Source organism: Solenopsis invicta, chromosome 10 (assembly GCF_016802725.1).
Source record: "Solenopsis invicta isolate M01_SB chromosome 10, UNIL_Sinv_3.0, whole genome shotgun sequence".
Classification (NCBI taxonomy): Eukaryota; Metazoa; Arthropoda; class Insecta; order Hymenoptera; family Formicidae; genus Solenopsis; species Solenopsis invicta.
This window is the reverse complement of record NC_052673.1, coordinates 16,915,425-16,927,730: the sequence shown is the minus strand read 5'-3', so window position 1 is coordinate 16,927,730 and position 12,306 is coordinate 16,915,425. Positions and strand designations below refer to the sequence as shown.

Sequence of the window (12,306 nt, the reverse complement as noted above, 5' to 3'; positions counted from 1 at the left end):
GATTTGTGTTAAAGATAATAAATTTCAAGTATTTTTACATTTTTATATATTTTTTTTTTAACAACTTCTACATTTTAAGTACGTGTGACTACATATAATTGTTCGTATTTAAATTGCGCGGATATATTTGGACCCAAATTTCATTGGCGCATCACATTGAGCCACGCCTCTTACCGCGCATCGAGCCGCCGACGATGCGCGTTGTTTCACCTTGTTTTTTACATCATGCAAGTAACCAGATGCGCAGTGGACCATACTCTAGACCAATCAGAAGTGGGTCCAAATTTTGAGATTCAATATGGCTACGGCTCCGGTACTGGGGCGTATTTATACTTGTATTTATACGTGAATCGGAAATAATCGGTGAATCGGAGAAATTCAAAGCTACTTAAAAAAAGAAGAACGTAAAGGTAAAGTTGAGACTTTGGGAGGGTCCCAGATGCACACAGACCCAATTGGACACCACCAATTATAGCGGCCGATGCTTAGAGTATTTCCGTTGGTTGGGTTAGATTAGATTACGTGATTGGTGGTGTCCGATCGGGTCTGTGCGCATCTGGGACCCTCCCGAGACTTTGTACACCCAAGGACTTTAATTCTGTCCATAGGGAAATTTTCCAAACTGAGAAGTAACCACTTTCTACATACTCGCAGTTCATGATTAACGTAACGACCAATAAGCTCTAGTCGTTTCATTAATCATGAACTGCGAGTATGTAGAAAGTGGTGACTTCTCAGTTTGGAAAATTTCCCCATGGACAGAATCAAAGTCCTTGGGTGTACATTAATGAAAATTGTGATAATTGTTATTTCAAATTTTTTAAACTTGAATTAGAAAAAATTTGGAAAATTATAAGAATGAGCTTATGTGTTTGGCTAAATTGTTGTATTTTATGTTTATAACAACAGTGTTTATTGAAACAGTAATTTGTGTTAAAGATAATAAATTTCAAGTATTTTTACATTTTTATATTTATTTTTTTTAACAACATCTACATTTTAAGTACGTGTGACTACATATGATTGTTTCGTATTCAAATTGCGCGGATATATTTGGACCCAAATTTCATTGGCTCACCACATCGAGTCACGCCTCTTACCGCGCATCGAGCCGCCGATAATGCGCGTTGTTTCACCTTGTTTCTTACATCATGGGATTTACCAACTGGTAAGTTACTAGTTTAGCTTTGCTCTAGTGTTCCGAGTGTTCGCAAGCTTAGTCTAATAAGTATAAGCATTATTGTGCGCGAAACATTTGCATTAACATCACGATTTTTTAGAAGTTACTCTTACACAAGTCAGCAATATCTTTCAAGATTGATCAAAACGATCTATCAGCCTAAGAAAAGTTTGTGAAACTTTTACTGCAGAAATTTATATAGGTTAGAATTCTTTAAAAAGAATGTATATTTTTCTTATAAAATATTATAAAACGTTATTGTCTTTGGGTGGAATATCGTGAACTGAGCTATGTAACATCAAAATACTCACGGCTTTGATATAAAGTCAAGATTCATCGTGTATAGATTCGCGGAAAATCGAGAGCACAGTGAGCCACGTGGCCAGAGTAATTTGTTATTGTTAGTAGCTCATGGCTTAGTTTGCAGCTTGCTGCACGTGGCTCGCAATTCGCGGCTTATCATTTCCGTCCATTATCGATAAATAGATCGCGAATTAATAACCAGTAGAATATATTATTGTATTCTTCATTATACAAACATCGAAAATAAATCCACTATTAATTTGAGACGTTACTAATTTCAGACATTACACATTACATATATCAAAATACTAATTATTATCAAGAAAAATGATTTTACCCAACAATATTAATGACTGGGTGGATTTCATTGTGATACTATCAGAAACATGGATCATTTTCTTAATCAGTACATACAGGTAATTTATATTAAAGAAATAATGTTTTATTTATTATTCTCTTAATTGTATAAGCTTCAAAAATGTCAAGTGTTATTCCTATTATATTTTTTAACATTAAATAAATTTTATAAGAAATGACATCTTAAAAAAAAAACACAATATAATATTAAAATGTATTACAACTTTTAATAAGAATACCATAAGCAATGAAAGATTATAAAATTAATGTTGTAAAACATTATGCATGAAATGTTAAAAAATATAAAATAAATATATATAGACAGAATTACATAACTCTTTTTTCTTAGTTTCATTTAGAAACTTGTTATAATTTTTTATATAGCGTAATTAAATTATTTTCTTTATATCATCTTTATTTAACAATTAATAAATTAAAGTATTTATTATAATGTTATTTTTTATATATAAATAATTTAGTTTTATTTAGAATCAACAGATAAATTTATTCATAACGAATTTTTATATTTAACAAAATTAATTTTTTAATATATAATTTAATAACTAATTATAAAGAAAATTAATTCATTAACAATGCTTATAATTATTTACCAATTACAAATTATATTTTTCAGGAAATATATGACATCACCAACGAATACTTTATCAACAATTACTTCAGATACATACAGCAATTCAATAAATTTAGATCCGAATTGTGAAAATGATTATCATATAATGTCACTAATTTTGTTTAATTTACTAAAATGGCTCGTTATTCCTTTTGGATATAATTTGTTCCAAACGCTAATTATGTGGAATATGTACAACTGCTTCGACAAACTGTTAGGGACGAACAAATGGATACGCTGGACGCGCTGGATACGTTCGATACGCCGTATATACCAATTTATATAGGTTAGAATTCTTTAAAAAGAATGTATATTTTTCTTATAAAATATTATAAAACGTTATTGTCTTCGGGTGGAATATCGTGAACTGAGCTATGTAACATCAAAATACTCACGGCTTTGATATAAAGTCAAGGTTCATCGTGTACAGATTCGCGGAAAATTGAGAGCACAGTGAGCCACGTGGCCAGAGTAATTCGTTATTGTCAGTAGCTCATGGCTTATTTTGCAGCTTGCTGCACGTGGCTCGCAGCTCACAGATCGTGGCTTGTTATTCGTGGCTCATCATTCCCGTCCATTATCGATAAATAGATCGCGAATTAATAACCCGGCCGAATATATTATTGTTTTCTCCATTATACAAACATTGAAAATAAATCCACTATTAATTTGAGACGTTACTAATTTCAAACATTACGCTATACATATATCAAGATACTAGTTACTATCAAGAAAAATGATTTTACCTAACAATATTGAAGACTGGGTGGATTTCACTCTGATGCTATTAGAAAACTTGATCCCTTTACGTACGGGTAAAGTAATTTATATTAAAGAAATAATGTTTTATATATATTATTCTTTTAATTGTATAAGCTTCAAGGATGGCAAATGTTACGCCATTATATTTGTTAACAATAAATAAATTTATAAGAAATAATATCTCTATCAAATCGACTGCTTCTTGTTATGAACCCTCTTTGTACATACATACATATGTACCAAACACAACACGCCGAATATTGGCCCATGCCGTATAATATTGCTTAGCCGGATTTTTTTCTTTTATCCGGCCGGATAATCGGATGTTGATATCAGATTAATATCAAAGAGGATATAAGGTAGGTCGTTATTCATAGTCTATTCTTATTTCAAGGTCGTCTTAAGTAGAGTCCTATATAAAGAGAAAAACGACATTGAACCCCCACCACAACCTTCAGTATCCAATTGAGTCCTCCACCGCCATTTTGGGACCGCTCTAACGTCATCAAACACCATTCGTATCATTCTACAAACAGCTGTGGTCACAATACGGCTGCTCGCTTAGCCAATCAAGTATCAATCAGATTACCAATCAGAGCTTTGGATATCAATGTCGCTTCTCTCATTATATAGGACTCTAGTCTTAAGTAGAGTCCTATATAAAGAGAGAAGCGACATTGATGTCCGAAGCTCTGATTGGTAATCTGATTGATACTTGATTGGCTAAGTGAGCAGCTATATTGTGACCACAGCTGTTTGCAGAATGATACGAATGGTGTTTGATGACGTTAGAGCGGTCCCAAAATGGCGGTAGAGGACTCAATTGGATACTGAAGGTTGTGGTGGGGGTTCAATGTCGCTTCTCTCTTTATATAGGACTCTAGTCTTAAGTAACGTTTTAAGATGCTAATACGGCTCTCTGATTGGTTGATGACATCTTAAGATGATACTTAAGACGATCATAAATATAAGGCCTATTGAACCATGATGTAAAAAACAAGGTGAAACAACGCGCATCGTCGGCGGCTCGATGCACGGTAAGAGGCGTGGCTCGATGTGATGAGCCAATGAAATTTGGGTCCAAATATATCCGCGCAATTTAAATACGAAACAATCATATGTAGTCACACATACTTAAAATGTAGATGCTGTTAAAAAAAATAAATATAAAAATGTAAAAATATTTGAAATTTATTATCTTTAACAAAAATCACTGTTGCAATAAACACTGTTGTTATAAACATGAAATACAACAATTTAGCCATACACATAAGCTCATTCTTATAACTTTCCAAATTTCTTCTAATTCAAGTTTACAAAATTTGAAATAACAATTATCACAATTTTTATTAATGTACAAAGTCTCAACCTTACCTTCACATTCTTCTTTTTTTAAGTAGCTTTGAATTTCTTCGATTCACCGATTATCTCCGATTCACGTATAAATGCAAGTATAAATACGTCCCAGTACCGGAGCCGTAGCCATATTAGGCTTGTTTTCTATTCCTGCACTAGACTGCACTGGAACGTTCCTTCTTGCTTTCGCTAACTTTGAAACATCTATCTATTTCATTTTAAGTGTACACTTATTTAGAGAGTTCAGGAACAGAAAACAAACGGATTGAATCTCAAAATTTGGACCCAGTTCTGATTGGTCTAGAGTATGGTCTACTGCGCATCTGGTTACTTGTTTCACCTTTCTTTTTACATCATGTATTGAACATGAAATTTTGTAACACCGCAAAATCATAACGTAAGATCAGTAGACTAGATTCCCTAAAAGTAGAGAGTCTGGACATCTCGGGGTTCCATGTGATTGGATGCACGTGATTGTGCATCTAAAATGGCAGCACCAATACGGATCTCTATTTAATCCTCTTTAGCCAATGCGATAACAGCATACAACACGTTCGAGTGCACACAATGATAAACATACACACACATAAAGCTCACGTACATACACTGGCATATTCATCACCGACATTTTAGGGGCAGATGTCCAGACTCTCTACTTCTAGGGACTCTACAGTAGACCAATGAGAATATTATGTAAATCAATATGGCAACTTTATGCTGGATCTTCATTGGTCCAGCAATTTTATGCTATATGCTTTATGAGCAAAAAGGTTGCAACACATTTTCTTCGATTGTTTTTGGAATGTAAACTTGCTCATCGATTGGCGAATGTAAGTGGTTGGATCCACAGGTAAGAACCAATTACGTTCGCCGTTCGATGAGTAAATCTACATTCCAAAAACCATCGACAAAAATGTGACAGCAATCATTATTCAGCTTTCTCTACGTGTATTCGACAAATTAAGCATAAGCGCTTCGAATTTGCCGCCTAATGATGACGTATCAGGCTGCAATTCTCATTGGTTGGCTGACGTTACCATGCGCAAGAGCATACCCTTGTATTAAGCCTGTTCGTGTTGCTGCCCTTTTTGAATTAATTTATTCGTCGTCTCTCTCTTTCTCACGGTCGAATATATATTTATCTCATCTCGAGTGCAAAAATTTTTGGGGATTTCAAGCAACTCGAACAAACCTATTTATATCATAGACTTGTTTTCTATTCCTGCACTGGACTGCACTGAAACGTTTCTTCTTGCTTTCACTAGCTTTCAAATATATATCTATTTCATTTTAAGTGCACACTAATTCAGGGCTGCGTTCAAAAATTTTACTCGTCTGGTAGAGTAACTTTGAGTGACCAATCAGGATAAAGAAGTCTTGAGGTTTTTTTAAGATTTCTTCATCCTGATTGGTCATTCAAAGTTACTCTACCCGACATGTAGAATTTTTGAACGCAGCCCAGGGAGTTCAGGAACAGAAAATAAACGGCATGATCCCTTCCACCTTCCACCATGGGCTCTATTCAAGAAAATGCGATATCTTTCATAGGGTTGCGCACGATTGGACACCACCACTCACAGCGGCCGATGCCTAGAGTTTTACCGTTGGTTTGGTTAGATAAGTCAAGATGATTGGTTGGTGTCCAATCGTGCTGTGTCCAAAAGAGTGTCACTCTCTTTCATATAAGTGGTAGAATAATCACTACAATGGAGTTATTCGATGGTATTTTTCAATTGGTTATACTAGCACGTGATCACCGTCTCACGTGCGGCATCACGTGTTACCGCGTTGCATGGCAACCATTTGACATTACATTGAACGCGGATCGCCGCAAAGTTATGCATGCACTTGTCATGAATTAGAAAGAAGAAAGCAATTGCCACGATGACGGACGAGGTGCGACCCGAGGTGATAAAGAAGACGCAGGATTTACTTGAAAAATATTTTAAGAAGCCGCCGCTGACTGAGAAATTGCTCCGAAAGCCGCCTTTTCGCTTTCTCCACGATATTATAACATCTGTAATTTATCGCACTCAATATTTTAGTATCTAAAATTCTTTCTTATTTTTTTTTAAATTTATTTCATCATTTGTTTCATGTTAAATTTCTATGAAGCGTATGCATCTATAGGCAGAGTTCCACCTGCATTTAGCTTAGTGTATATATGCGAAAATTGATTTTAGATCATCAAAGAAACCGGTTTCTTGGAAGGATTATTCAGCGAGGAAGAACTAAATTCTGATAACATAAAGGACAAGGAAGCAAAGCTTGCCTTCTTGACAAAACTCATTGATGTCATCAGTGGGTATTTAATTTTATTGAGCTATGTTGCATACCTATGTTTAAATAAATTATGCGAATATGGATTTTAGAATTAATTTCCGGTGCTAATTTAATGGTCAGGGCAAGTAAAATCGTCTCAGGTCAAGAGCCGACAAAGACAAATGAATTATTGCAGGCCATTGGGAAAGCCCTTGACAAGAAAGTAATAGATTTTACTATTTAGATAGAGAAAACCACTTTTAGAATAAATTAATAATACATCTATGTTAGGTCAGCAGCAGCGAGGCGATCGAGCACTACAAAAAGAGCTTAGGAAAGAAAATAAAAGCTGGATCAAAGTCGAAATCCACAACTAAGGATGAAACTTTAAAGAAGCCTGTATCGAAGCAAACTTCGCAGACGAAGAAATCATCGGAGAAAGACAAGAACTCGGGAGCGGAGAGAAAGAAAAGGTCGTCTAGCACAGGCAAAGTAGCGTCGAGCGAAGCAAAGCGCGACAAAGATGACAGAATCGAAGAGAGTAAAGTAAGAAAAGGAAATAATAAGAAAGAGGAAAATGTGAAGAATATTGAGGACATAGATATCCCACCAGCTGAGGTAAAAATTCAAAAAGAAAATGTCTAAGCTAAAATTGCTTAAATAATGGAGCTTTTGGAGCAAATATTTATTTTAAAAAATTAAGACTTTCTTTCTGTTCGAAATTCATAGACTACTCGCTTGATTCTATGATTAAGATAGATTTTTCTATTTAATTTTCAAGTGTTTGCTTTAATTAATATGCGTGTAGTTATCTAAAAGGCATCTTATTGTGTTTAGCCAATTCAAAATAAAATTCCTACTTCGGCGCAAAGAAGGAGGTCTTCTTCGTCCATCAAAGTGAAGCAAGATGCCACGATTTTAGCAGATGCGAATGACCTGACGAAGGAAGAACAAGTGCAACACAGAAGTTCCTCCAGTAGAGCAAGACGCTCGGCACAGGTGAATGGGTCACAGGAGAAAATAGAAAATATGCCTTTACAGATATCTAATGATGAAGAGCAGAGTAGACGAGCATTAACGAGCAGTTATACCAAAGAAACTGTGGAAAATGGAATCGAGGAAGACAAAGCACGACAGCAAAGCACTGAGCGAAGTGATCAACCAATGTCAGAGCTTGCAGGATCTCAAGCCGAAGCTGTTGATATGACGTAATGTTTCTACAAATTTATTGCTGATAACGAAATGATATTGAGGATATGGTAATAGTATTAACTCAATGTTTGTTCTAGCGTTCTGCAACAATCGAATGCGAGACCCAAAACATCCTTGAGACCACCTAGTGCCAGACCCATCAGTGCCAGACCTGCTGCTCCCAGAGTGAGAGCAAAGACAGAAGTGATTGTCAACGAGGAGATAAAGTAAGATAGCGATTTCATTTATATTATACGTATAATATGGAGAAATTATTAAATCATAAGTAATTTTAAAATCCGATTGTAGAACACCATTGGGAAATATCAGTGTTATTGTAGAAAATTCTGACTTAAAAGATGATGACGACGATGACGCGGAAGATATGGTGGTGATGGAAGCGAAGGGAAGTGGCGGTGACCTTTTAGAGAATGGAGATTACAAAATAGATAATCAGCTGATGCAAGAACATGGGCATCTCGTGGCACAAATTTTAGAGACTCAACGGGAGTTGGTCAACACGGATAACGTTGATGTATTGCCGAAAAAAGTCGACATCGTAAGAATAAATTAAAATATGTTGCTGTTGCTTCTACTAATTTCCTAATTATCATAAATATTGAGTAAACTGTCATTAAATAAATGTATTGTGGTATAGGCGTGGGAATCAGGCTCGAAACGCGACCGAGAAACAGCGATTAAGGAAATCGATAAATTACGTGGAACTATACAGACGTTAACGCGTACAACAAATCCTCTAGGGAAATTATTGGATTATGTACAAGTAATGTATATCCACACATATTCTTACGCGTTAACTGCAATATCAATTTACGTAATTAAATTTCAGGAAGATGTAGAAATGATGCAAAAAGAACTATTAGACTGGAGAAGTCAGTATCGTCAATTGAGCGAACAATTGAAAGCAGAACAAAAGTACGAAAGTATACATATATAAAATTAACAGTAAATAATTTTAATAATTCTTTATCCTGAAAATTAATAATACGGAAATATTTTCTTTAGAGAAACGCAAGAAATGATAGAACCCATGAAGGAAACCTTGAAAGAAATTGATAGTAATATGAAAATTCAGTTTGATAAGATATATCAAGTAAAAGCGCAAATCATGAAAAATGATCAAAAAATACGACGATTACTTAATGGTAATTTATAATATAATTATATATCATTATGTAATGAATTGTAAATATTTTTATAAGCTATCAAAATATATAATTAATTATCTCACTATAATTACGTAGCTTAGATTAAAATTTTTCTGTATAGATTTTTATGTACATTTCTTTATTTATCAATTATATAATTATAATATTTAAATATATCTGTACAATATTACTTGTAAATATTATTTATATATGTGAAAATATAAATGAAACTTTTAGAAATCGTGTATCGCATAATTTTTTTTTCTCAAAATTCTAATCATAAAATGAAAAAAAATATAACAAGTGAATGTTTACACGCAATTAGAATGAAAAAAGAGTTTATTCACAATTAACAAAAATAATCATTGTTACAATATTTAAGCTTACCTTGTTTCAGATAATCCAAAACGTATATTATTAAACTTTAAATTGTTAAATTTCATATTTTTCCTGTAAATCTGCAATTTCTTTCTCAGGTATCTTTTCAGATGTATTACAATATGAGAACATGAGCTTTAGATCTAAAAATATTTTAAACCATTTTAATTTTAAATTAATTATAAAAAAGAAAATATGCGCTATTGTATACAAACCTTGTTTTTCTGAATTACTGATAAACATAATAAATGCTCTGAACCTCTTAACATTACTGAGATCTTTTAAATATGAAAATATAGGTTCATTTCGTCTTACAAATTCTGTCTTGAGTGTTGTTAGGATATCACTGAAAATATTACTTTCCATTGAATCTTTAAATATTTTTGGCAGGTTATCTGGTGGTATTTGCTGAAAGAAAAAAATTGAATACAGCTCGTACTCTTTGTGTATAAAAGGTTGTCACTATTTACCTTTAAATATCTGTATCGCAAATCAAATGAGGAATATTTTTTCCAATTTATTAGAAACTGCACTGAATTTGTCGGTACAGGAGGCATTTCTATGGATCTTTCGTTAAAATTTTCTTCCAGTTTATATGCTGCAATGCTTTCCTCTTTTTTGGTAAGATTATCAGAACGTATGTTTGATAATTCTACATGTTGAATTTTACTACATGTTGCTATCATGTCTTCTTCAAAAGGTTTGGTTAAATCGGCTTCTTGCACAGGTATTCTCTTGAATGAGTCCTAATAAAAAAATAAAAAAATAAAAAACAAAAACTAGCTAGTGTTATGTATATTTACCACAAAACATATTAGCATATAAATTTACCTTTGAGCGTAAATGAGGAGGTTTGTCAATAGGTTCTACAATTTCAACATCATCCTTTTCTGGTAGCCAATCTGGAATGCGTTGATTCTTTCTTGGTTCTGTTACATCTATAGTTGTTGATTTTACAGTATTATCTACATCAACACTTTCATTATTTTTATCCTCTTCTTTATGTTTATCTTCTTTATTATCTATATTTTCTTTTCTTATCATTCTTATTGTTATATTTTTATTGTTATCATTTTTATTTTCCTTTTTATTTTTATCTTCCTTATTATTTTCATCACTTTTACCCTCTTTATCAATTATATTCTGATTTATCTTTTTATTATCAGATACAGTTGTACATGTGTCTTTTCCAGACATAAACGACTAAAAAAAGACAAGTATAATGTATAAATATTAATTTAACTCAATAATATTAGAAGATACATACATTTCCAAATTGCTTTTTAACTTGATTAAGCAAGATTTCGGTGTCCTTAGTGCACGGTTCCAATTCTGCAATCTTCTTTACATCTTCCATTGCTTCTTTGTATTGCTTCAATCCTAGTCTAGCTGTGACTCTCCTGTGATAAGCCTTCACATAAGTTTCATCCAATTGTATCGCAGATGAGCAGTCTGCTTCTGCTGAATAAAAGCTGCAACGTAGAGATATATAGTCATATGTAAATAATAAAAATTAACATAACCTATTCATTCTCAAGACATAAAACTTACTTGTTTTGCTTTAAATAACATAATGCACGATTAGCGTAAAATATAGCGTCATAAGGAAAAATTTTTATTGCCTCACTGTATGAAGCAATTGCCTTGTCCCACTTCTTTTGCTTCACAAAATCATTGCCTTGCTGCTTGTATTCTATCGCTTTGCTGCGATTCTTTTCCAATTCTTCCTTATCCAAGGGTTCTTCCCCAGACTCATCGGAATGTTCTTCATTTTCTAATTTTTTGCATTCCTTCTCCTGTCCAATGAGCAATTCGTTATATATTTCGTCTCGAGATAACAACTTGCATAACTTAACATAAATAACACTACTTACAATGTCAAATTTGTCCCATGATGAATAGTCGTGTGACTTTATTCGTTTTGAACTTTCAGACGTTTTGCTTTCTTTTACTACGCATTTTTTCTTAGTGTTTTTTCTGACAGGCGGTATAATTTGCTGGAATGTGTAATATATTTTACTCTTCAACGAGGATTATAGACACATATACATGTATGTTATATTTGGTATAATATAAAATTTATATTCAAATCTCTCAAAGGTCAAATCAATAAGTACGTAATGTTGTTATTTACTTCTCAATATTGCTCGTCATACCTGTCCTGTAAGTTCACCTAGTATCTCCTGCTCCTTTCGTTTCATTTGCTCTTCCCAATTCTTTAAGTCCAGAAACTCACTTTGTAAATCCTCCGAATTATCCCGTACTTGCTTTTGCATCAATATAGAACTATCAAGTTCCATGTTAAAGAAAAATGCGCAAAACAAAAATACTAACAGTATTTCGTATTACGCCTCGCTCATCGACGCAATCGACGCCGACAAGTCGACAACGCGGACAACAAGGTTAGATTATTAAAATCAGGTTAGATTATTCTTCGCAACTGCGCTCGACTGCGTTCAGAAACGTTGCCCAAGTGCACCCAGATATCATTGTTTAATATTTGGTTAATAACAACGGTAATATAATATATCAAAGATAATAATTTCTGAACGCAATGTAACCATGTGTTTAAATATCATGTTATCTTCAGAGAATATAATTATTATCTACATTATCGATGCATATATCTTTAATTATGAATTACATTTCGAGATGGCGCCACAATTCATTTTTCTGCGCCATTACTGCAACGTCGTGAGAATTGTTGCATTTTTGTA

At 33.4% G+C, this 12,306-nt stretch overlaps 2 protein-coding genes and 1 long non-coding RNA gene across 4 annotated transcripts; 2 read left to right on the top strand and 1 right to left on the bottom strand.

The window, feature by feature from the left end:
• Window positions 1-1,122: 1,122 nt before the first annotated feature.
• On the top strand, window positions 1,123-3,411 carry LOC105197800. Its single transcript, XR_850838.3, has 3 exons — window positions 1,123-1,382; window positions 1,765-1,899; window positions 2,475-3,411. It is a non-coding gene; the product is annotated as an uncharacterized LOC105197800 (long non-coding RNA).
• Window positions 3,412-6,346: 2,935 nt separating this feature from the next.
• LOC105197801 (TRAF3-interacting protein 1) lies at window positions 6,347-9,302 on the top strand. 2 transcript variants are annotated; one of them, XM_011164352.3, is made up of 10 exons: window positions 6,351-6,608; window positions 6,773-6,890; window positions 6,962-7,074; window positions 7,143-7,469; window positions 7,689-8,059; window positions 8,141-8,269; window positions 8,352-8,601; window positions 8,701-8,826; window positions 8,893-8,978; window positions 9,069-9,302. In XM_011164352.3, exons 1-10 carry the CDS (start codon window positions 6,474-6,476, stop codon window positions 9,217-9,219), a joined length of 1,806 nt encoding a protein of 601 aa, XP_011162654.1. In that variant the 5' UTR covers window positions 6,351-6,473; the 3' UTR covers window positions 9,220-9,302. The 2 variants fall into 2 exon arrangements, with proteins under 2 accessions (XP_025987427.1, XP_011162654.1); XM_026131642.2 differs by having other exon boundaries at window positions 6,347-6,608; window positions 8,701-8,978.
• A 230-nt stretch (window positions 9,303-9,532) lies between these two features.
• On the bottom strand, window positions 9,533-12,174 carry LOC105197802 (RNA polymerase II-associated protein 3). The gene is made up of 8 exons (XM_011164353.1): window positions 11,746-12,174; window positions 11,464-11,586; window positions 11,141-11,385; window positions 10,857-11,061; window positions 10,421-10,792; window positions 10,060-10,335; window positions 9,805-9,997; window positions 9,533-9,732 (listed from the first exon to the last, which is right to left on the bottom strand). The coding sequence occupies exons 1-8, from the start codon at window positions 11,887-11,889 to the stop codon at window positions 9,644-9,646; spliced, it is 1,647 nt and encodes a 548-aa protein (XP_011162655.1). The 5' UTR covers window positions 11,890-12,174; the 3' UTR covers window positions 9,533-9,643.
• Between the last annotated feature and the right edge of the window lie 132 nt (window positions 12,175-12,306).